General features: G+C 36.3%; 1 protein-coding gene across 2 annotated transcripts in view; it reads left to right on the top strand.

Moving 5' to 3' along the window:
- The first annotated feature begins 9124 nt into the window (after nucleotides 1–9124).
- LOC131029910 (uncharacterized) overlaps nucleotides 9125–23298 on the top strand; it is an 84328-nt gene continuing 70154 nt past the window's right edge. For both annotated transcript variants that reach the window (XM_057960586.2, XM_057960585.2), the window contains exons 1-2: nucleotides 9125–9351; nucleotides 9428–9479. In XM_057960586.2, the coding sequence (XP_057816569.1) occupies nucleotides 9221–9351; nucleotides 9428–9479 (183 nt within the window). In that variant the 5' untranslated portion in view covers nucleotides 9125–9220. The remainder of the gene's footprint in view (nucleotides 9352–9427; nucleotides 9480–23298) is intronic.

Here is a 23298-nt window from a genome sequence, read left to right on the forward strand (position 1 = left end):
TGTGTTGCATCTACATGATTATATCATTTGCAAAAGTCTGTTGTGACAAAGTTATTGTGTGGTGATTGTTGTGGAGTTGGCTGCTTGAGATAGATACTCAATGACAACTTTATGTTTGGAGATTATCGAAGGTAGTATAGTTGAAGGCCCACTTATTACTGATTTATTACATATCCCACTCTAGAGAAGCGATCTTCAAATTGAAAGCTTTGTATATTCCCTTAGGGCTATGCACTTTAGCTTGCAAGTCCTTCAAGGAGCAATGTGCTTCTTTGGTAGTGAGCCTAAAACTATATTGTAATCAAATCATATATTGTGAGTTGACTCTCACTGTGGTTTTTCCTTGTTTGGGCTTTGCAAATAAATTTGGCATTCTCTTGTGCATCGTGTTTCATTATTATTGCTATTGATAAGAATAAGGTTAAAGAGTTTGTGGATTAAGTAATATAGTTTAAGTATTAGGTCTGGATTGATTCACTCCCCACCCTCCCCCCTCTTAGTCCTAAGGTGTGTTCAACTTCATAATTTTGGTGGTGCTTTATAGTTGTAAATTGTTGGCTAGTAACACATAAAAAATTAAATGAAGACAAATAGAGAGGATTCAAAAGTGTCTGATCACAAGCAAATTCAAAATCTCTAATTCCTTATGAGGTTCTTCTAGCAAAATATGCACCTTCTTGATTGAGACAATTGCTAGGATTTGTCTTAAAGGATATTTAAAAAAAAAGAAAGTGAATAAAGAAAAATATATGGCTTAATATTATCACCGAAGAAGTCTTGAATGAGAGAAATAAGACTTGGATGAAACAAATCAATAAATTGATGGAAAAATGGAAATACATTTGTCATGAATAATTTTTGCAAGACAATGTGACAATAGATGTTAGGGAGAAAGGAAAAAGATTATCTTGATGAATTCCATTCAACACATGATCTTCAACAAAAATAATATTAAAGGGGCAAATATCACTTGGAAACCATAGATCTTCATAGTTTGATTAAGGAATAACTCACATAATATTTGATGTGAAACAACTAAATAGAAAATACCAAGAAAAAAATGAGAAGAAAGTGTATTTATTAGTTCCTGCCCATGGCAGGAATACTTATGCATTCATCTTGGTATTAAATAGTTATTAGTTATTGTCCTTGACAGCCAATGACTCTTTTAAATTTTTGAAATTAAAATAAATTTTTGCTTTTTCAAAAGTTAACATGCATATTTTTTAACAAAACATATTTGCAAACATGATTTATTTATCATCTAATTGGTCTACACTAATTTTAGTAGGCATAAAATTTAATTTTTATCAACAAAAATTTATAGAATTTCCCTATATAATTATTACTACTGACAAACATAATAAATGGTGTCTTGTCCACTTGGAAAATGTGCATGCCATTTTTAAAAAAAATTGCGGGCAACAAGTTTATAAATGGGGCCCACGCTGGCTCGCCAGCATTTTGGCGGGCGTAGGGGAAGGTGGAGGCACTTTCACTTTACGTGCCTTTTACTTAACTTTATAATAATAAAAACATGTATATTTAAAGGAATACTAAAATGATTCCCTCACAAAGTGGAATATAAATTATATTCTATATATTATTTATTTATTTATATTTGTTTTATATATAAAATATTTAATATAATAACATTTATTAATAAATTATTAGATATATTTCATAATAGAATATCTTAAAATTTAATTTTTTATTAGAATATTTATATATTGTTTATTAGTAATACATTTATTTTATATATAAAATATTGATTATAGTTATATTTATTATTTAATATAATATTTGTTTTATATATAAATATTTAATACAATAATATTTATTAATAAATTATTAGATATATTTAATAATAGAATATCATAAAATTTAATTTTTTATTAAATATTTATATATTGTTTGTTAGTTATATGTTTATTTTATATATAAAATATAGATTAAAGTTATATTTATTATTTTATATAATATAATATTTAATTAATCTATATAATTATGGCTTTTCTTACCTACTTGTATTGCAAGTGGTATTGAAAACCGTATTGATAATTTGAAAGATAGTGTTAAAGTGCAAATAAGAAATTGAATGATGAATAAAAGCGGCATGCTAAAAAATATCTACAAAATATATTTTGACGATATAGTTTTGTAAATTTAAAATAAAAAATTTAGTATAAAAATTTGATAAGTAAAATTCATTTATTTATTTTTATTTCTAGTAGTATAATTCTATTTATTTATATTTCTAGTAGTATAATTCTATTTATTTATGGTTAAAAAAAATAAATTAAACATATAATAACTAATTTTTGCTTTAATTACATTTATGGACCTATGATTTTGTTAAAAACAATAAAAATATTTTTTATTAGAGTAAAATTTGAATTTTAAACATGAAATTCAAATTCACCCACAAAATTTGAGTCAAGATTAAAAATATTAATCTAAGAGTTGCAAATTCTTTAATCATGAGATATGTTTTGTTTTTTAAATAAATTGAGAATTAAGATTACTACATGTATCAAACAAATCAAAATATTCAAAAAAAAAATTAATAATTAATATTTCTAAAACTAATTACTTATATATTGTAATATAATAATTACTAAAATAAATAAATAAATAAATAAATTTAAAATTTTTTAAATATATAATTTATTATTAATATATTATATTTATTATATATTCTTGTATATTAATGATTTGATTTTTTAAAAATATATATATACCAATTTTAAAATTTTGTCTCAATAAAAACTTAAATTTAATAATTATTTATACTTGAAATTTATTATTTTTATATATAATAAATAAAATAAATCTAAAAAATTCAATTTAAATGTTTTAACGTAAAAGGAATTTATTTTTAATATGAACTATTTGTTTTTGACGGTAAGGGTTGCGTGCCCATGTTATGTGCTCATGTTATCAGATTGGGCAAAGCATCTCGATATTTGCAAAATAAACTATGAAGTGAAAATGTGAAAAACATGGAGCCCTCAAGGAACATAGTGAATATTTTTCTTGTTTATACCCCTATCTCTAGTTGAGTCCCTTTCTCTATTTTTTATACCCCTATCTTCGTATCCTTCTATCATAGTGCCACATGTAGCTTTATTTCTCCATCTATATGTAGTTATCTCTTCCTCTTTATTTGTATCCATTACTCTCATTCTTCTAATGGCAGGAACTTGACGCTTTGCGTCCTTGTTTCTATGTAAAATTGAAAAACACTTTATCTTGAAATTTGAAGCTTATAGTGATTTTCAAACACATGCTGAAAAATATCAATTAAAAAAATCACCATCAAAATAAATAGCCAAAAGATAGATTTTAGAAGATCAAAATGCAAAAAGTAAATTGAATGAAGGAATGCATGTATGCTTTTTAATAACATCCATGAGGCCAAGCAACATATGGGACCTATTGCTAAGGTCTCTGATCAAACCTGCTCTCCAAAACCGGTTGTGGATCTTGACTTGGATGAAGAGACCATCCAGACTGGTAGCGGTGATGCTACTTCGGTGGGTGGCACTGCAAAGAGGACCAGGGCTAGTGTCAAGAAAGTTGTGGCTGCTACTGCAAAGGATCCCCCTAATCTCAGGGATAACATCAAAGAGCTACATGAAATTAGCAACACTTTGGCAAAAGCTCTGGAAAAAATCAACTAGTTTTTCTTCCAGACTCTGGATAGCCTGCTGGCTTTGGGGGGCTTTTTCTGGTTTTCTTTGGTTTTCTGCTGGTTTTTCGTTGGTCTGTTCTTTTTTGTTTCTCGTTGCTTATGTTGTTTAAGTTCTTCTTGTAAAGGGTTTCGGGGCCCCTTCAAAACCTTCTTTTACCTTAATCAAAAACATATGGGACCTATGTGTTGACATGTTTTTTTATGACAACCCCTAACACAAAATAAAGTTGCCTAATGATCACTTCACTCTCTCTTGATCAAAGTGAGATTGCATGCTAAGATTGCAGGAAGTTCAAACAATCAACTCCAAGGTTCCTTTATGCTACGAACGTGACTCGACTGATGTGATTGCTGGTAATCCAAGGGGTCTTACATTTGCATCGTTGTTTCACTTCTTTATTGTGGTGTGGAACTTCATCATCGGATATGAAAATTTTGGGATGTTTTTGCACTAAACTGGAACTAACTAAAAATAAAGGGGAAAGGGTTACTAGAATCTAAATCTACTCCTAAGGGCAATGATATCAATGAATAGTGCTTTGGTGGACAAATTCCAGATAAACCAAGCTCTGCTTCACCAAGATCAACTAGAACTCCGCAAGAACTAGTGCAATCTTCTGAGGATGTTAGAGGATTTTCAAATCGAGAAAGTGCATTTGAATACCCAAAACAACGCAATCCAAATGACTATCCACAATTGAACTTAGCACAAATTTAGGGGATCAGACTAACTTTACACCAAAACCTACAACCAGCAAGATGCAAAAAGTATGAACCATGGAAATTCATCGAACACCATCATATTATCCATTGAAATCAAAGCACTATACTACTTCTACTCTAAGTGGGGAAGGTGAAACCATGCAAGCTTTGAAAAATAACTTAAGTGGACACCATCAAAGAACAATGTTTCATTGTTATTATCTCAAAACTTATCGCAACAATTTCATGCAAGTCTCCCTCTTTTTACAAATGAGGGGGGTCACCCCTTTATATAGGCCTCGGGCCATGATTACATGCAAAACCCTAATTAGGGTTTTCCCTAAAATATTCCCCATACATGATGCAACAAGGCATGAATCAACAATTAATAACCCATCATGCTCTTATACAGTTAATTCAAAAGTACCCAAAATAGCATCCATTTGTGCATTAAATGCACCATCTTTACCAAATTTGCCCACATGCACTAAATATTCTACATGCAAAATTTCCATGTTGTCATAAGTGTCCACCTTTCTCACATGCAACGACAACATGCAAAAGATGCTCCACCACCTTGCCATGCATTGACTCAGTCGCCGCTTGGTCAAACATTTCAACAATGAATATGCCACCATGAAACCATAAATTCACCATCATCTCTCGGACGTGACGATCGCATGCAAAAGGAATATGTCATTAATTCAATATATGCTAACCTGGCTGCCACTTGGCGAGAAACCCTTGGAGAGAGAAAACTTTAGGAGAGAGAATCTTTGACTCTGGAAACATTTTCTTGAAGTTTTGAACTTTCCACACCTTAGAGGATATTTACAACACTTTTCCATCATTTCCTATTTTTAGGAATTTTCCTAAAATTTAGGACTCGAGTCCAAGAGAGAGAGAAATCTCTCACTATTCCAAATCTACAATTTTTTTTGAATTTTGATGAGATTTGGTGGCTAAAAATGGAAATTTAAATTTTTTTCCTGAGGGGATTTCTACTTTTCCTTTCCTTTCCTGACCTCCAAATTCCCCTTCGCCTTGGAAATTTCCATCTTGGACTTGGAATTCACAGTGTGAAGGAATTTCCTCATTTCCTTGATTTTCCTTGACTTAGTCATTTCAACATCTTTTCCTTGGCCAGGGCATTGATTCCTTCATGTCAAGGAATTTTGAGTTTCCTCAACCCTTCCATGCTACCCCCTGTTTGGCACCCTATGATTCCCTTGGGTGGAATTTTGCATTAGGCATGTAATTCAACTTCTTTTTTCTTAAATTTTCCTTGGATACTTCTATTTGGCGCCCTTCCTCCATGTTGGGTGCAATTTTCACTTGGAGAGGGAATTTACAATCTTTTCACTTTTCCAAGGTATGGTGGATTTGATGCCATAATCTCACCTTGGGCACTAATTTCCTCTAAGGAAGGAATTTGATGTTTGTTCATTTTCCAAGACCTTGCAATTTTAGCGCCCAACCTTCTCCCCAAGGCACCACTTTCCACGTGTGAAGGAATTTGGAATTCACTCCATTCTCCATGCTATGTCTACTTTGACACCTTAGTTCATTTTCCAGGACCCTTTGGATTTGACATCTTGATTCTTCCTTGGGTGTTGTTTGTGTGTGGTCAAGGAATTCATCATTTGTCTTGCCTTCCATGCCTTCTTCTATTTGGCACCCTTGTCAACCCTTAGGTGCTATTTTGCTCTTAGCAAGGAATTTTGACATTTCAGAGTTTTCCAAGACAACCTTACTTTAGCGCCCTCCTATGTTATTGGGCACATTTTTGATTGTGACATGGAATTTCAACATGCTCAACATTTTCCATGATGATGTGATTTTAGCGTCCTATCCTAGGTATGGGCACAATTTGCCTATGATGGAGGAATTTAACAAGTTCGAGGGTTTTCCATGGCCACCAAGGATTTGCGCCCTGACTTTCTCATGGAATTTTGTGCATTTCCTCCTTTGCACACTCCGTCAAATTGGATGCTTCTAGATTCAGGATGACATCTGTGGATTTGAAGTGATCTTCCAAACTTAGATAATTTTCAAGCTTTCCATTCCTGGACTGCTTCCCACACTTAGCTATTTTTGATTGATCTTGTCTGCTTTCTGACCTTTTAGGTTTAGACAGATTCTTCAGGAATGCTCAGTCTTCATCATCTGTCGTGGGGACCTATCACAAATGAGCTTTCCAAAATAGAGACTTTTCAAAATGTCGGAGTTAGAGCTCAAAACAGGATGCAGGATGACTTACTATAAATAGAAACTTACTAAAAATAGTAAGTTTGATTTTTGGAAAAATGAAGACATTCTGGGACACAGTAAAATCCCTAAAAAATAGGAACTTTCTAAAAATAGAAAGTCTCTCAGAATTGGCTAAAATTTTATTGGGAGGTACCTTGAAGGAAACCTGATTTGAGTTCTACACTCAGTTTTTCCAAAACCTTAAAAGAAACCCCTAAAATCTAGGACTAAAGGTAGAAACCCTAAAATTGACAAAGCGAGTCCTAGACATAACCAAATTCACTCAAACAAAAAGAAGACCTGATCAAACTGTCCCCCAAACACTTGCAAAGCAGAGAGACTGACGAGACTACTGCGAAAAGACCCAAAAAACAAAGCCAAAAAAAACAAAAGGGCCTAAAAAGTAGGGGTCCCCATTTGCAATGGGACGATGTGTGAAAACCTCAGAACACTATAAATAGCTAGTGATATGGATAAACATGAAAGCCCAAACACAAACAGACCACCAACATCATGCCTATTTGATCTTCTTTTCCTTTTGTATCCCGAATCTTTTGTTATGCATCTTGACCAAATATTTGCAACTTCTGTTATCCTTTATTCTTTAAAAAAAGTTACTCAAGGAGCTCATATTTAGAGGCTCAGTGTAATTGGTTTGAATATCCTTGAAAGATAGACATTCCATGATGTAATTCCATTCCATCTCCACCATTTCTAGAGTATAATAACACATTATATTCTCTCACTCTTCACCTTTCAATTTCACAAGTGCCATTAACATTTTTGTTTTCCATTTTATTGTCGCACCTATATAATTATTTTGTACAAAGTCATATGTAGGATTGAAATGCTTGATGTAATATTCTCTTTTCATTCCAAGTTGCCTTGTCCACATGTATTCTTTTACTTTTCCTTGCATGCACTTTTTGATTGCCCCATTGTTATTTATATACTCTTTAACACTAATACACCACTTAGTCATCCACTTATCATTTTATTTCATCCACACACTCTTCCTTCTATCTAAATTCTCTTTTGCTTCCATTTTGGGTCAATGAGGCAACTCCATGTTCTCTAGCCTCTTTAAATAACTTAGCATACAAGTCATAACCGACACCTCCACAAGAAAGGCACCAACATTAGCCAAGACAATCTCATAGGGAACAAACAATTTTATTTTGAGGCTACTTGTGTTTAGATGTTTTTGTAATCTCTTTAAATATCTCCACTTCATTGTTGATGTGTTGCTATTCCAAACTTCACTCTTGTATAGCACCATTGGCACCACTAGTAGCCCAAAGGAGTTTTCTTAATTTTCCAATCCCACAGTTCAACCCTTTGCATCTATTTTGTAATGAATATAAGGCTTTCCATCCTCCTCGTATCCTTTTTGCTCTACATGTCTCCCATTTGAGCTCATTGTAGAAATGAAGGCCATGATATTTATAATTATTATAATCATTAACCACTTGCAAGGGGCTTCCTTCGAGACAAATTTCATATGAACCTTCTTTGTCTTCAAGGTAAAGATCATGACCTTAGTTTTGTTTGTGTTCACTCGCATCTCCACCTCCTGGCAATATTATTCTAGAGTTTTCAAATGTTCTCTCAAATCATGTGTTATTTTGACCATTAAACTAAGAAGCAACTTTATTACATAACTGGTCAAATGAACCCCCACCAAACTTGTCCATCCACTCCTCTAGTTTGTTAATGTACAAACTCAAATAACATAGGAAATCATAGACAACCTTACTTGACCCCAATGCCACTCTCAAAATATTATGATAATCCTTGCTTAATTATAATTTTATCTTGAACTTACATACAACCTTAAACAACCCTATACATTAATGAAATTCCCCATTCTTCCATCTTGCTCCATAATTTGCTTCTACGAACCATGTCATTTACTTTTCTAAAATCAAGGAAACAAACAAAAGACCTTTCCTTCATATTGTATTCCAAACCTTCTCAATCGTCTAATTAAGTTGGATACACAAAAAACTATATAGGAATGGACATAAAATGGAAGGCAAAAATGTTAATTGCTCAAATAAGGACCAACTCACATCAGCTTAGATGCGAAAGGATGATACCCAAAGAGGAATGGGAAGATAGAAGATGTAGATATTGCACTCAAGGGGTTGTGGAGACAGAATGGCATTACATCATGAAGTGTCGAGCCTAAAATGACATTCAGACCAATTATGTTGAGACATTAAATGTAGACACCTTGAGTAATCTATTTGTCGAAGAAAAGATAACAAGAATTGTAGATCTCCTAATCAAGATACATAGAAAAGAACAAAATTGTAGAAGGAAAAAAAGACCTAAGAGTCTCAGTTTTCAATCTAGATTTGTTTTTGACTTCACATGCTTAGCTATCTGTGGTCCCATAGACTGTTCGGAAACATTCCTTCATTCATTGGCCTCGTCAACTTCAAAAATCTTATGGTGTTAATTTAAGTGAACAAATTGTGGCGACGTGGAGCAAAGGTGGCTTTGGAGTTTCGCCCTCTCATTTTGTTATAGTTGGTTTGGAAAAACTACGCAGAGTTGGAAGGGAAGAAAATGGAATCGTGGATATCCTCAGTTGTGGTGGCGAGAATGGCGTTTGTGACAATGGGCTTCATTATGCTCATCACCCTTGTCTACACAATTATCACAGACGGTTCTCCATTCCGTAAAGACCTCCTCACACCGTAAGAATTTTAAGTTTACCCGCAACGTTTTCTTATTTTTGTGGATTACAATCATCACAGCTTAAATCTTTTGCAGATGGATGAATGCAACATTGATTGACTTCTACCTGAATGTTGCCGCCATAGCGGTAAGTCATTTCCCTCAGCTACTCTTTGTTTACATTGTACTCAATCTCTTTAATTTTTGTTATGTTATTACTGCTAAGATATGCTGTTAGAGAAAACCTTAGAGAATTTAAATTTTATTCTTTGTGGCTGTCTATGAAATGACACCATATCTTCTTACAGTTTCATATATTGTAGCCACGTTTGTAAAATGATCCCCAAAATAGAAGGGGAAAAACGTTGGTGTTCTTTCTAACCAAACGTCCTGACTTATGCAGTACATCTACCATATACATTTCTATTTTATTTTTTGATTTAGAGTCAGCTAATGCATTCTCTAAAGTAAGAGGTTTTGATATCGATACCCAAAAAAACACAGATAAATTTTGGTACTATGACCTGTAAGGAAGAAAAAATTCAAAGAAAACTAGAATTTCTATCACCCATTTCTCGTTCACCTGATTAACTTTTAGAGGGGGTGGTAGCGACACAATTATCAGATTAGGTTTAGGCTTTGCTTTTACTTCAGGGTCTTGCCATGCTAGGAGGGAAGTTGCTTTCATAAGAGATGGGGTATCTGGGGAGAGGATCCGGTACGTGTGGAAACTTTTAAAGAGGTTTCAAGACATGTCAAGCGACTAGTAATCAATTTGTGACACCCTACAATCAAAAAAATTGACATGTGCGGAAGGTAAGAATTTTGTTTCACACCTTCAAGTGATTTGAATGTTGTGTATTGGAGCCATGAATTTTGTCTCTTTCAAGTCAGTAGAAACCTTGTTGTTTAGTCTGCATGTTGTTAAAAAGTTAACAATAGAGTGTAAGGTTATAACCGCAAGGTTTATGGATTAGTAAATTCATCAGTATCCCAGAAGGAATCACAAAGACAACAATCACAAGGCACATGAATTCATTAAACAATAACAAAATGGAGATTCTCACCCTGATGCTTGCTTCTGCCAATAAAGATTATAGTGTATGGCATTCCTGATGAAGAGACATGATGCACTGCACTTACGACCATGAGATCTACTGAAACCTTAGAATTGAAAACACAATTATCTTTTATGTTTCAAGAGGGAATGGATTGTTTTGTATGCATATTTTATTGGATCCCTATAGAGTCAGGGTATAATGTTTTGGGTCATTTATCAAGGGAATTCAAAGTAAACCAACATACAGGTGAGATGCTATGAGTTTTAGATCTACTGCAAACATCATGTAGAAGAAAAACATGCAGCCTAGAGAAGTCTCGCTATGTTATAATTGCATGTTTCGGGAGCCAAAATTTAGACAACATTTATATGTCAGTAGTCATTCTAATCCCTATCACTCTAAATATCCATACAAAAAAAAAATATGTTGTTTGATTGACGTAGGGCTTCTAGAAGTGTTCATTGCACTTTTTCCATATAGAGTTTATATGTTTTTGAACCAGTTGGGTATGTTATCAACGCTTTGTAGCCATTATTACAAGTTTACAACTATATTCCTAAATTACTAATCTTGATACTGGTTTGGGTTTGGGTTCGAGGGTTTGGTTCATGGATTTGGTCAAAAAAAAATTTGGGGTTTGGTTGGTCCATACAAAAACATGAAAAAATACAAAAAAGTTATACATATTTGCAGCAATAATTAAGTTCAGAATAACAACATAACATCATATGATAAACTATGTTACTAGTTTTGGGTTGGGGATGCGGCAAAATTGCTTTTTGGGGTTGGGTTTGTTTTTGGGTCTGCCTGTAGGTATATGTGCGTAATATAATATTATATTTCATTTCTCATTTTTCGTTATATCTTAGAATCATCTATTTTTAAATTAAAATAGTAAACCTATGTTACCCCGAGTTTCCGGGACAGGGAGACGGGGAAATGGGTTTCTGGGATGTTTTTTTTTCCCGGAGCAGGGGACGACAGGGGTATATATATTTGGGGAAATCTGAAATTTATATAACATTGTAATATAGTAAACATTCATCATAGCAACATAATAAATTATAACACTTATAAATCAGAATCTAGATTCTAAATCTAAAATCAATGAATCAATGATCATTTATCGAATATCATATGAAGTTTCATCATTCTGTTCAAGATCATATTCTGACTGTCATAATAGAATTAAAACCACAAAAATATAAGCTGCACTTATATTATGGCAGAAAAAAACAGAGAACAATAGTGAAAAGCTATTATGTGACTCATAATGATAATGGTGGAAGAGTCTTTCTCTAGCTATGATGCTGGAAACCTCACTTATATTATGGCAGAAAAAAGCAGATAACAATAGTGAAAAGATATTATGTGACCCATAACGATAATGATGGAACAGTCTTTCTCTAGCTATGATGCTGGAAACCTCAACACACATACATTTAAATTGATTACCTTCATATGTACTTTTGAGTATTGCAGAAGAATTCTAGGAAGAATAAAAGCTGCTACCATTAGAAAAAGTCTTATTGAAAGACTTTGAATATTGTGATGATTTGCTAATTGGTATGAATTTCAAAATCCGATAAATGGAGGAAATGTTTTAATACATAGCTTCATCAAATCTAAGTGTGGAAGAATAAAAGCTGTTACCATTAGAAAAAGTCTTATTGAAAGACTTTGAATATTGTGATGATTTGCTAATTGATATGAATTTCAAAATCCGATAATTGGAGGAAATGTTGTAATACATAGCTTCATCAAATCTAAGTGTCCACATGTTTGTTTAACTTTATTGTAATATCTCACACCACTGTTGCAGAATTCAGAGTAGATAAAAGAAAAAAAACAAATAACAGCTGATATTTCAGTTATTTGTTTGATCTTGTGTGAATAAATTCCATTTATGTTTTGTAATTTGTTGTAATGCAGATAATGAAGAGAACGCAACTAGTTTTTAATTATTGTTTACTCCATTGTGTATGACGCAGGCTGTAATGTTTCATCGCACCCTTCAAAATCAAATGACCCCAAAATGTAAAAACATGGTAAATTATATCCAGTTTCTGTAATAGGAAGAAAAAAAAACCCACCATCAATATTATAGACAATTAAGCCATAGGAAAAAATGATCAATTGCCTCACCATCCACACAAACATCAGATTTTATTGCTAAAACAGTGGTTTAAAATATTACAATGTCTTGCTGAACTTGTACCAGTTGAGTTGCTATCAGCAGAAAATGCCTTCCACTTACTTAAAATAAATATAGGTCCATGTGAAACAAGAAATGCATCAGATGCACACCGATTAGGAATCTTTTGTATTCAAATTGCTGTCTTCCCAAACATGTTCAAGGATTCCAGGAGCTAGCGATATGTTGATGGAAACCTAAACTAATAACTCCTTTGAAACCATGATCATGCTTATATCCTTGTGGTTTAATTCTATTATGACAGTCAGAGTATGATCTTGAAGAGGATGATGAAACTTCATATGATATTGCTATCGCTTTCGCTTAATGAAGTTTATGATCATATGAAGTTTCATTAAATTTTTAAAATAAAAAATTTGCAGATATCTTATATCTATTTCAACGATATTTATCATTAAATTTATCACTATGACTATTGCTTTCATTAAAATAAAAAATTTAATAATAAATATTGCTGCAATAAAAAATATATTATATAAAAAAAATTGTTTTTAAATGCCTCTACCGCTGGAAATGGCCGTCTGTCCCAAGGACAGTCAGGGGATGGCTTGGCTGTCCACAGCCGTCTTGGGATGGGCAACGGTTTCTGATAAAATCGTTGACCATTTCTGAGTTTCTGGGACGGTTTCTGAAAATTTTACTAGATTGGGGATGGCTTGGAAACGTTTTCGGCTGTCCCCCCGTCCCCGAAACTGTTTCCGTTTCTGGAATGTGTGCCTTTAGGGTGGAAACGCTTTTCTGGGTAACACTGATTAACATCATTCTAAGAGATTAGCTTCAATGTCATCTACACAATTATTGACATGAAATAGATGGTAAAGGCAACTCTATAATATCTTCATTTGACACCCTACTTGTAGTGTGGATATTAAGAACAAGGATAGATAAATATAGGAGTACTTATGTCAAAGTTGTTCTTCTAGTGTTTGATTCAAGAGTACCTCGTGACAATTAATGATGAACAACTCATTTAGACTTTAAGGTAGGGGACATAGATTAATGTATCATTTCAAGGGAAAACTCCAACGCCATGATTCATGATCTTGGTCATTATCATACATATTTGGATATTTTTGTCTTATTAAGTAGTTTTCTATTATTGACCACAAGGAGTTGAGAATAAATTAGTACATTATTTGCTGAAAAATAATAAGTGTGGCTAGAGTTAGGTTGGAAGTGATATAGAGGATACAATGAGCTAGGACCTTACTTTATTTAAATATTCATCATAATTCCATAAGTCAACATCTGGGATGAACCAATTGAACCTAATATGATACATGTGGCCATAGCTAATAATTTTTTCTTTAAAACCCACTTTAGGTCACATTGAGTTGATTCACCTTCTAGGAAGATAAAAAACCTAATGGCAAAGATAGAGGGATGACATTGGCTCTATTAAATGTACTTAAGCACTAGGGTTAAAATTTCATTGAAGCTTTTGATCCATTATTACTTCCATTGAATTGCAAGGATCTTGTCAAAGATGCATAATTAGAGATTTTTTAATTACTAATTAATAGGCATAGTTTCACTATTAAACATCATATAGGAAGAAAAACTTCTCAACTTAATCGATACATGTGTTGGTTAAAGGATTATTCATTACAAGTGTATGGTTTTTTAGAAAATCATTAATTGATATTATAGAAGGTGAATATAAATTTAAACATGGATATTTATATGTTCATATGTATAATTTAATGAAATAGTAGTGATCTAGGAGTTCCTTTGTCATGTTGAGAGCAATTGGGACAAATGAAAATGTGTGTAATGGAAATCAAATGTGATTGATCTCTTAGCATATGTTTACTAATTGAATCACTATGTGTTACATCCTCTTCCATATTATAGTTTTGGTAAATTAGTATCTTAGAATGTAGATACACTATGTCGCACTAAATTCCATCACCCTACCAGTTTCAAGTTGCTAGACGACCTCGTGCAGGGTCGGCGGTTCTTCGTATCATGAAGAACTCCGAGGAATCACAATTGTTTCGTGGTTGGGCGGAAAAACGCTTTGGCAATGTTCTCGCTCGTGGTGTGCTCGCGGGAGATAGATGTTGGAATCTCCTATTAGGATTATCATCAGCTATGTACATTATGTATTATTGACATCAACCTTATAAATGGAATAATTTCCTTATGTTTTATCTCTTGGCTCATTTACTTTGACAATATGTCAAAAAATAATATTTTGTCTCAATTCATAATATATATTTGAGCAAGTCGTGTTAATGTGTTCTTAATTATGTGTGAGATTGTGTAATTATGTAATTTAATATTTTAACTAAATGGAGGTTCTTACACTTGTCTTGGTTTATTAACAAGTACCGTTCTTTATAATGAATTTTCTGCCTTCATGATCGTTGGATATGTCTTGGGTTGCGTGTAATATTCTGCTGCTAATATTCATCAAGTGTTGTCATGGTTGTATGGGAGTCAAAATTAATAAGTTTAAATATTTAATTTAAACTTCAATGTCTCCAATCATATCTCTCTTGACTGTAGCATCCTTTGTTTCTTACATTTGAATGTCATTGCTTTCCTTATTCCCTTGTACATAGTGTGCAACATAGTTGATCAGTTCCAATCATAAAGTCATTGTCCATCTTTGGATGAATGTTGTCCATGTGTTGACCCTGTACTTGATCTTAATTACTTGTCCTTCGTTGTATTAGCTTTGAATGCTATTATTGTTTACAAAGATAATACATGGAGCTTTCTCCCCACAAAACTTGTTTGCTGCATGTTAAAATTACTTAAAACATCCCTTATTTTACTATTCTATCTATGTCTAATTATTGTTTTTGTTATTGACTACCATGGAGGTGTCGTAGGCTTGCCATGCCTGGACCTTAAAAAGTTTCTTTTTCTTCATTGGTTTCAGAGATTAGATGGGGATATTATATTTGATGATTGAGAGTGCCTACAAACATACTTTTTGGATTCCATGTTGTGTACATGTTTTGAAAGACATTGGCAAAATAGATTGAGTGAAGGCAGCAGTGGCAGAGGCTAGAGACATACAAATGTTTGTATGTAACCATCACACTTCACTTGCACTGTTCTAATCTTATTCAAAGAAAGAATTTCTCAAACTGGTTGAGACTAGATATGCTAGCTATTTTATTTCGTTGAAGAGGATGTTGGAGGTGCAGGATGCTCTACAATCCATGGTTGTTTGTCTAGATTGGAAAAGGTGGTCTTAATCAAAGACAAATGAAGGGAAGAAGTGAGAGAAAGAGTACTTGATGAGTCTTGGTGGGTCAATATCAAGTAAGAAATCTGAATTCTTTTTTTGTTGAATTTGTTACACTTTGTATTTGAAAAGTTTTAATTTTTAAATGTTGATTGTAGGTATATTTTCTCTATCATATCACTAGTTGTGGGGGTAATGTGCTATGCAGATATAGACTCTCCTAGCCTGGGAGAGATTCATGAGAGTTTTGATAACACGCTTTATCAAATGAAGCAAGTAGTTCGCCAAAAGGTTCTTGAATTGCAGTTCTATGAGGAGCATATTAGGCTTATTGTTACAAAGAGGTGGAACACAAATGATCACCCCTCTTCATATGCTTGCTTATGTTGTTATTCCGAAGTGGTATGTACCTAGACCTAGCCAAGTGCTTCCTTCAGAGGATGTGTTGTGTGTTGCACACGCTCCCTGTCGCTGATAGGGTCCCCCTTCCTTTTTGAGCCTTTCCGTCTTCGCCCCTTTGAGTTCCGCGCAGAGCCTCTCGCGTCCTTTCAAGCGAGCCTGCGTTCAGTCCGTAAGATGATGATGTTGAGCGAAAGAGCCGGCGATTCCATTAGGTCAGTCGAGCCCTCGTGCATGAATTCCAAAAGATTGTTCAAGCTTGTGAAATCGTCTTGAATAGGCGTAGGATGATGGAGACTGGCGAATTCCGCCAATTAAAAGAACAACGTGCCCAAAGGGTTGAACTTCGGACCCCTTAAGTGAAATGTCAAAAGTTAAAAAGCTGGCAAAAATGCCCAAAGGGCCAAATTTCGGACCCAGTGAAGTGTCAAAAGTCCGAAATTTGGCAAAATTGTCAAAGGGTCCAAAATTAGCAAAACCCTCTAGAATGCCGAAGATTGCCTTGCTAGGCATAAATACGAAAAGTTTAAAGTTTCAAACTCCTCCCAATCACCGAAAGTCGCAATTCGGAGGAAAGGCGTGGGGAAAGTAAAGATCGAAGTTGGCAAAACCCTTTAGAATGCCGAAATTGGCAAAGACTCATCATTCTCCGAAATTAGAGCAGTAAGGGATAAAACACGAAAGCACCAAAGTTCGCGATTTGGAGGATGAAAATGCGAAGTTTAAGAAATCTTCAAAAACCCTCATAGCGCCGAAAATCACATTTTAGGGTGAAAGTGCGAAGTGTTTAAATTGGCAAAATCCCCCATTCCTTCGAAGATCACGTTTAAGAGAAAGTGCAGAGATTGAAGTTTGCGAACCACATCAAGGCACCGAAGTTTGCGATTTGGAGGATGAAATGCGAAGTGTTTGAAGTTTTTAAAATTCCCTCATTCCGTCGAAGTTAGGGTAAAATCGCGTGAAAGAGGATCGCGTAAGGTTTGGAGGGTGGAGCCAGAGAGCACAATTTGCATCAAAGCCGCGAAAATTTGAATTAGAAAGTTGACCGTTGAAATTCAAAATTGCAGAGGCCTCCCATTCCAATTTGCAGATCGTGCAAATTCTCGCCATTCATTTTCGCTAGGTAAGTACGCTTTACCTCTCTCGATCTTTTGAAGTATTTACAAATTGGATAGATGTGTGTGCAGAAAATTGATTAAAATGCTTAAATCTTGAGAATCGCATCTTTCCGTTTATAAGGCGTCATGCAAAGCAATCGAAATCAGAATTTATTCCTAAGATTTAACCCAAAAATTGCATTTTCACATTTAGGAAAATTTCTCAAGCTTTGTCCATTTTGAAAATTGATCCTGAAAATGCTTAGTGTAAATCCACAATCGAAAGCTTCATAACTATTCAGGTTTAAATCAATCAAGCTTTTAACTAACAAGATCATGTTGTTCTTCCAATACAATTTTTGAATTAATCCTTGAATGCTGGCATATTCTTTATCTAATCCGCTTTGCTTCCTTTTATCGCCTCGTAATCCGCATCCGGCTATGCAAGATAAATGCCTAAATCAGCGGTAGAATCATCAAAGACGCCTGCTATAGTCGATACATCGCGAGCATCCAAATCAGATATCCCTCGCCAAGTCGAAAGGATGAAGTACCAGTATCAAAGAGGGGGATTAAGGGAGTCAAAAGTTCAGAGTGTCTGGGACAATGTTGGTGATACTGACTTGGGCCATATTGATATCCAAGATTTCAGGAATCGAGTCTTCTCCCCTAATGCCTATGGTAGACCTAGACAGATGATGGAAAGTGGCATCGCCCAAGCGGCGGGATTTCCTCCAGCAGTGCAAACCTATGAGTTAGTAGTAGAAGCCGCCCGACATTACCAGCCAGGTTCCAGATTGGTGCTCCTCGAGAACATGACCCTCGCTAACTTCACTCTTGAGGCCATTGGCGATGCATTTGACATTCCCTTCCCAAACAACCCTATAGCAACAACTATAGATGAGGCGCAGGGGGCGTATGATATGAATCCTGCCAGATGCAAAACATTGATCAATGAAGAGTGGTACAAGGAGAGAAGACCTCCAAGCGTTAGAATTGGGAAAAAGACCCCAAGAAGTGACTTTCACAATGAGCATGGGGACATGGTCACATTGCTTTGCAGGGTTATGGGACTTCCCAAATCCAACTACTTTGAAGAGTGGATGTTTTATTTCACAGAGCAAGTCTTCGCTGGGAAGTCCAAGTTTGACTGGGCCCAGATCATAAGTGACAACATCCACACCCAGCTAATCGAACTCGAGACAAAGAAGTACTTTACTATGACCGCTTATTTGGTCTACATGTTCGCCAGGAACCAACCACTGCCAGGTTTAATAATGAAACGTGAAATTGGGATTGGACCTGATCAGGTAAAGGTATACGATTGTTACCCACAGCTTCACTATCAGGATATAGCTCAGAGAGAAAAGAATAGTCCGGCTTATGCAGTTGGCCAGTATGAGTGCGTCAATGACGCCTTCACAATGTGCTTGGTGAGGCTTATGCAGGGAGGATTACACATAAGGCTCTCGGAGCAAGCTACTATTCTAGTACAGAGATATGGAGCCTGATTCATCCAGTTCCCAAGGTTCTCCTATATCCGGATAGCTGGCTTTGATGGTGCCCCTCTCCGGCTTCCACGGTACCCAACCAACAAGATAGTTCTTATGGAGGTCGCAAGGCAGCCACGTCCGACCGACATCTTACTCAGAGACAGCAAGCAGGCTGGATTCGCGTTCCCCATGATTATAGCAACCAGGATGTCCATCTAAAGACCCCCACCCAAGCAGAGGAATCCTTCACAGAGCTGGCCTCCTATGGCCTACAGGAGCATTTTCCAAGGAAATGCTTTGATCATGACAATCTGGCAAAGAGAGCCTATGGCAGGCGGTATAGAGCAAAGGAGTCAGTTGAAGATTATTGGAAAAACTGCTCTGATGACTATGAGGTCCGAAGGCGTGAATATTCTAGGTTGAGTGTGCAGCAAATGTGACTCTATGAATATCGTCGGGTCGCAGATCAACTCACAGATTCAGGAAATTGTCTGCAGGTCTGGGAATTTGAGGCAGTAAGGCATCTTCTGCCGGGTGTTGATTGGTCGCAGGACCCGATCACTGATTTTGAGGCAGTCATGGCAGCCCCAGCAAGATATACAGACCAATGGTTGCATCGGCAGATTGAGCGACTAATTCATGAAGGAGTCCGGTTCACTTGCCACTTAATGGGTAGCCTTGATTCTCAGTCCTCCGAAGATGAGGGAACTTCCAGTGCACCTAGGGAAGAAACTGAAAAGCCTGAGAAAAGGAAGAAGGCTAAAGCCAGCAGAGGAACTCGGACATCCAAGAGAACAAGAAGGTAGAAGATTCCCATTAGGAGGCCAGAGGTCACTTCATCGTCAAAGGACCCTAGTTCTTCCGACGATGTAGTAGAATTGGATTATATACCTGCTCCTCCTTCCTAGAGTGACATCGATGCATTTGGAGCTGATGATCCTCCCGCACCCGACATGCTAGATGTCGAGCTAAGAGTCATTGAATCAGTCGAGCCGGGTAACCAAATTGAGGAAGGAGAGATTCCATCCATTCAGGAGATCAAAGTACATGAACCCACCCAACATAGTCGCCATGAACTGCTGCTCCATAACACTGCCAAGGATGACTCTACCGTTGAAGGAGAGCAAAAGACAAAGGAGACCTGCGAGCTTGAAAAGATTGAAGAGCTACCATCACATGAAGGCACCAGACAATTGTTCAGTGAAGTAGGAGAAAACTTTGCTGCAAGCAAAGAGCTTGACACCTCCTCTACTCCTCCCGTAACCGAGCAGCTACAAATTTGTGGTGAGACGGCTGAAAACATCAAAGAACAGAGTGCAAATTTAACCATAGCATCGGCCCAGACTGTACCTCAGGAATGGTTAATTGCTCGAGCTCAGCGCAAAGCTGCCACAAAGCCACCCATTGATTTGGAGGACATCTTCTCACGTATAGATCAAGCTAAAGCCAAGGGGAAGAAAAAGCCCAAGGCATATTCCAGGATGACCAAAGATGAGCAAAGGAACCACACTCTTCACATCGCCACCCCCGCCTGTAGATAAGCTAGCAGATCAGATCACACTGGCAGATTATAGCATCACGACTGTCCCCATCAGATGAGCCACCAAGGAATAGGAAAAGGAGGAATTCAAGGATTCAGTACAGAACATGCTCAGGCAACTTGAAGAGATAACCGCTGAAAAGGACATGTATTGAGCTCGTGTCGAGCAGGCCGAGGGATACATCGATCAACTCCTGAGACCATTGCACAATGCTTCCGAATCCCACATTCCCTTGACGGCCTTGGCACAGAGGACCACAACTGAATTTGAAGGAGTATGGGATACTGCGAGGGCCGTCAGAGAATGGATACAAGGCATCAAAGGGAGGGGAGAACGAATCCTCGAAGAAGTCAAAGAGATGGCTCACCATCGAGAGGCCACCCTGGTCTGGCTATTAGAGGTAAAGAGGGAATCCCTAAGAATGCATGAAGTGGCTGCCACTACTCTTCCCCTCATGAGAGCTCTCTTCTGGACCCACGCACAGATTCCTGCATTGTCCACCATCTTAGATCCTTATAACATCAGCACTCTTAAGGAATGGTACTGGACTATCACCATGAAGAATGACACAAGAGAAATCATTGATAAAGAAAACGATGCATGCGAGACAATTCTAAACACCATGCAAGAACTCGGCAAAATGATCCTCCGATCAATGGTCTCGAGATGGCAAAATGCCCTGTCCGATGAAGTGATACAGCCGGACTGGGAGGAAAGACCAGGGATGGATAGGATCACCTATTCCGCTAAGGACCTAAGTTAAGATTGTTTCAAGTTTCCTTGTGGGTGCATGGTCTCCATCTTCATTAATTTAGAATTTTCAGTTATGTTTCTTTCCTTTATACAACAATTTCAAAGTAAACATCCGATAGAATCCTCGCTATTCATACCATTAGGGAATGGCTGATTGTCTTTCCTTCTGTATGGTTAATCTGAACCTCTCATATACTTAGTTCGGTTGTTGAATGCTCACTGAATGAATGTCAAAGTTCTGATGTTGTATTTAATAGCATGAAAATTCAATTTTCCCTTGAAGATCGCACTAGATTGATGCAAGTATTGTGCTTAAATGGCTGGTAATGCTTAATTTAGTTATTTGGAGGTGTCTGTCTGTCTGTTTACTAAATCTGCTATCTTAGTTAAAACTTATATTTTCTGTAGCTCTCTCTCTCTCTCTCTCTCTCTCTCTATCCCTCCTTTTCTCCTTTTTTTTTAACCAAGAAAATCTGCAGTCCTGCTGAAAACATCATCGACCCGACTTAAACCATTTGATAAGCAAGACCATTAAAGTTTCGGGGAACTCATTAAGCAATTGCCCATTTCACCGTAAGTCCCCCTTGTGTTTCCAGCAAAAACACATCAAACCACTGAGCAATCCCGCAGTCAAGACCTGACAAACGAAACCTTGAGGTTATCCCCTTTGATCAAACGTAGAAAATAGCACTAGGGATTTCCTTATCTCAAGAGAGGATAGGATACTCAGCAGGTTTATTCTATTCTGCGTTGGCCGTATGGAGTTTGCAGCAATGCGACTTTAGACTCGTCAAAAGGATGGAGAGGTGATAGAGGAGCTTACAATAGCCCTTGCTAAAATGTATAGCAACGACCAAGCAACCCTTCTTCAAGGGCAGTGGCTTAAGTTCGTTGATATTTAGTGTCGTACATTCAACAAATCAGAGGCTAGGATGGATAGGGCCACCATTGCACAACAAAACTCCATTGGATGGTGGAAGTTTCATGGGAGGGACACACCAAAATTGAAATAGCTTGCCATTCGTTTGTTTTATCAGATTGCTAGTTCCTCTGCTACAAAGAGGAATTGGTCCACCTATGGCTTCATCTACTCCATTAAGAGAAACAAGCTTACTTCAAAACGAGTTGAAAAACTAGTTGCAGTTCATAGTGTCTTGAGACTTCAGGAACAATAGACTTGTAATGTCCTTGCTAGTTAGAGATTAGTGTCCTGCAAAACAGATTGTTAGAATACAACATAAAAATATATATATAAACCAAGTGCCACATAATAGAAAAAATGGCTCTGCATGCGAAAAGCAGATACAAGGCATCGCCATTTCTTCGTGAGCATCCTTATCTACTGCGAGATATTCACAGAGGTTATGAAAATCGGTTCGCTGTTTTGGCTAATCTAACTGGGTCAGAGGAACTTAGCAGGGCAAAATCTCGAACCCTCGAGCAGGAAGCTTTCTTTGCAAAAACAAAATACTATCTGGTTGATTTGGCTAGGGCTCGCCCTCCTTCGTTCAATAATTGGGATCGAAACAGGTACGTGTGTAGAAACAATAAGGCAGTAGGGCTTTCTAATAGTCGCCCGCGAAATCCCAATCTCGGTTGGAAGGAGGGTTCTGTAAAACCTAACCGATCAAACAGCTTCGCGGCTCCCCTTCACTTTCCTCGAAAATCTAACAGGCTGGTCATTGAAATGGATACCGAAACTCTGGCTAGGTATCAAATGCATTTTAACAATAGAATGATTTTTGCACTATGGAAAGGATGGGGGTTCTCGCCTAAACAAATTGCTAACTGGATGGTGTCTTCTCTCAATAGCCAGGTAAAGATCGACATCCTTCCGGATCATTTCTTAGCTATTGAATGCGGTAATAAAAATATGAGAAACTCCTTGCTAAATGGGGGCCTACCAATGCTCAAGGGCATAGGGTTTGATTGCTGGGGATGGCAATCCCTCTTTCAACCATCTCAATTAAATTCATGTATGGTAAATAGAGCTATTTCTCTCGAAAAACTTCTTGTAGAATTACGAAACAATGATTTTTTAAGAATCATAGGTAACAAAATTGGGAAATTTGTAGAAGTTAAGAAATCAGCCCTTAACTTCTTTAACCAACTTTTGATTGTTAACATGGATATTAACATTGAAACTATAGAGCCCTTAATACTAAAATGCGATAATCTATGTCTAACCCTTGAACTACCCTTCTAT

This window comes from Cryptomeria japonica, chromosome 3 (assembly GCF_030272615.1).
Source record: "Cryptomeria japonica chromosome 3, Sugi_1.0, whole genome shotgun sequence".
NCBI lineage: Eukaryota > Viridiplantae > Streptophyta > Pinopsida > Cupressales > Cupressaceae > Cryptomeria > Cryptomeria japonica.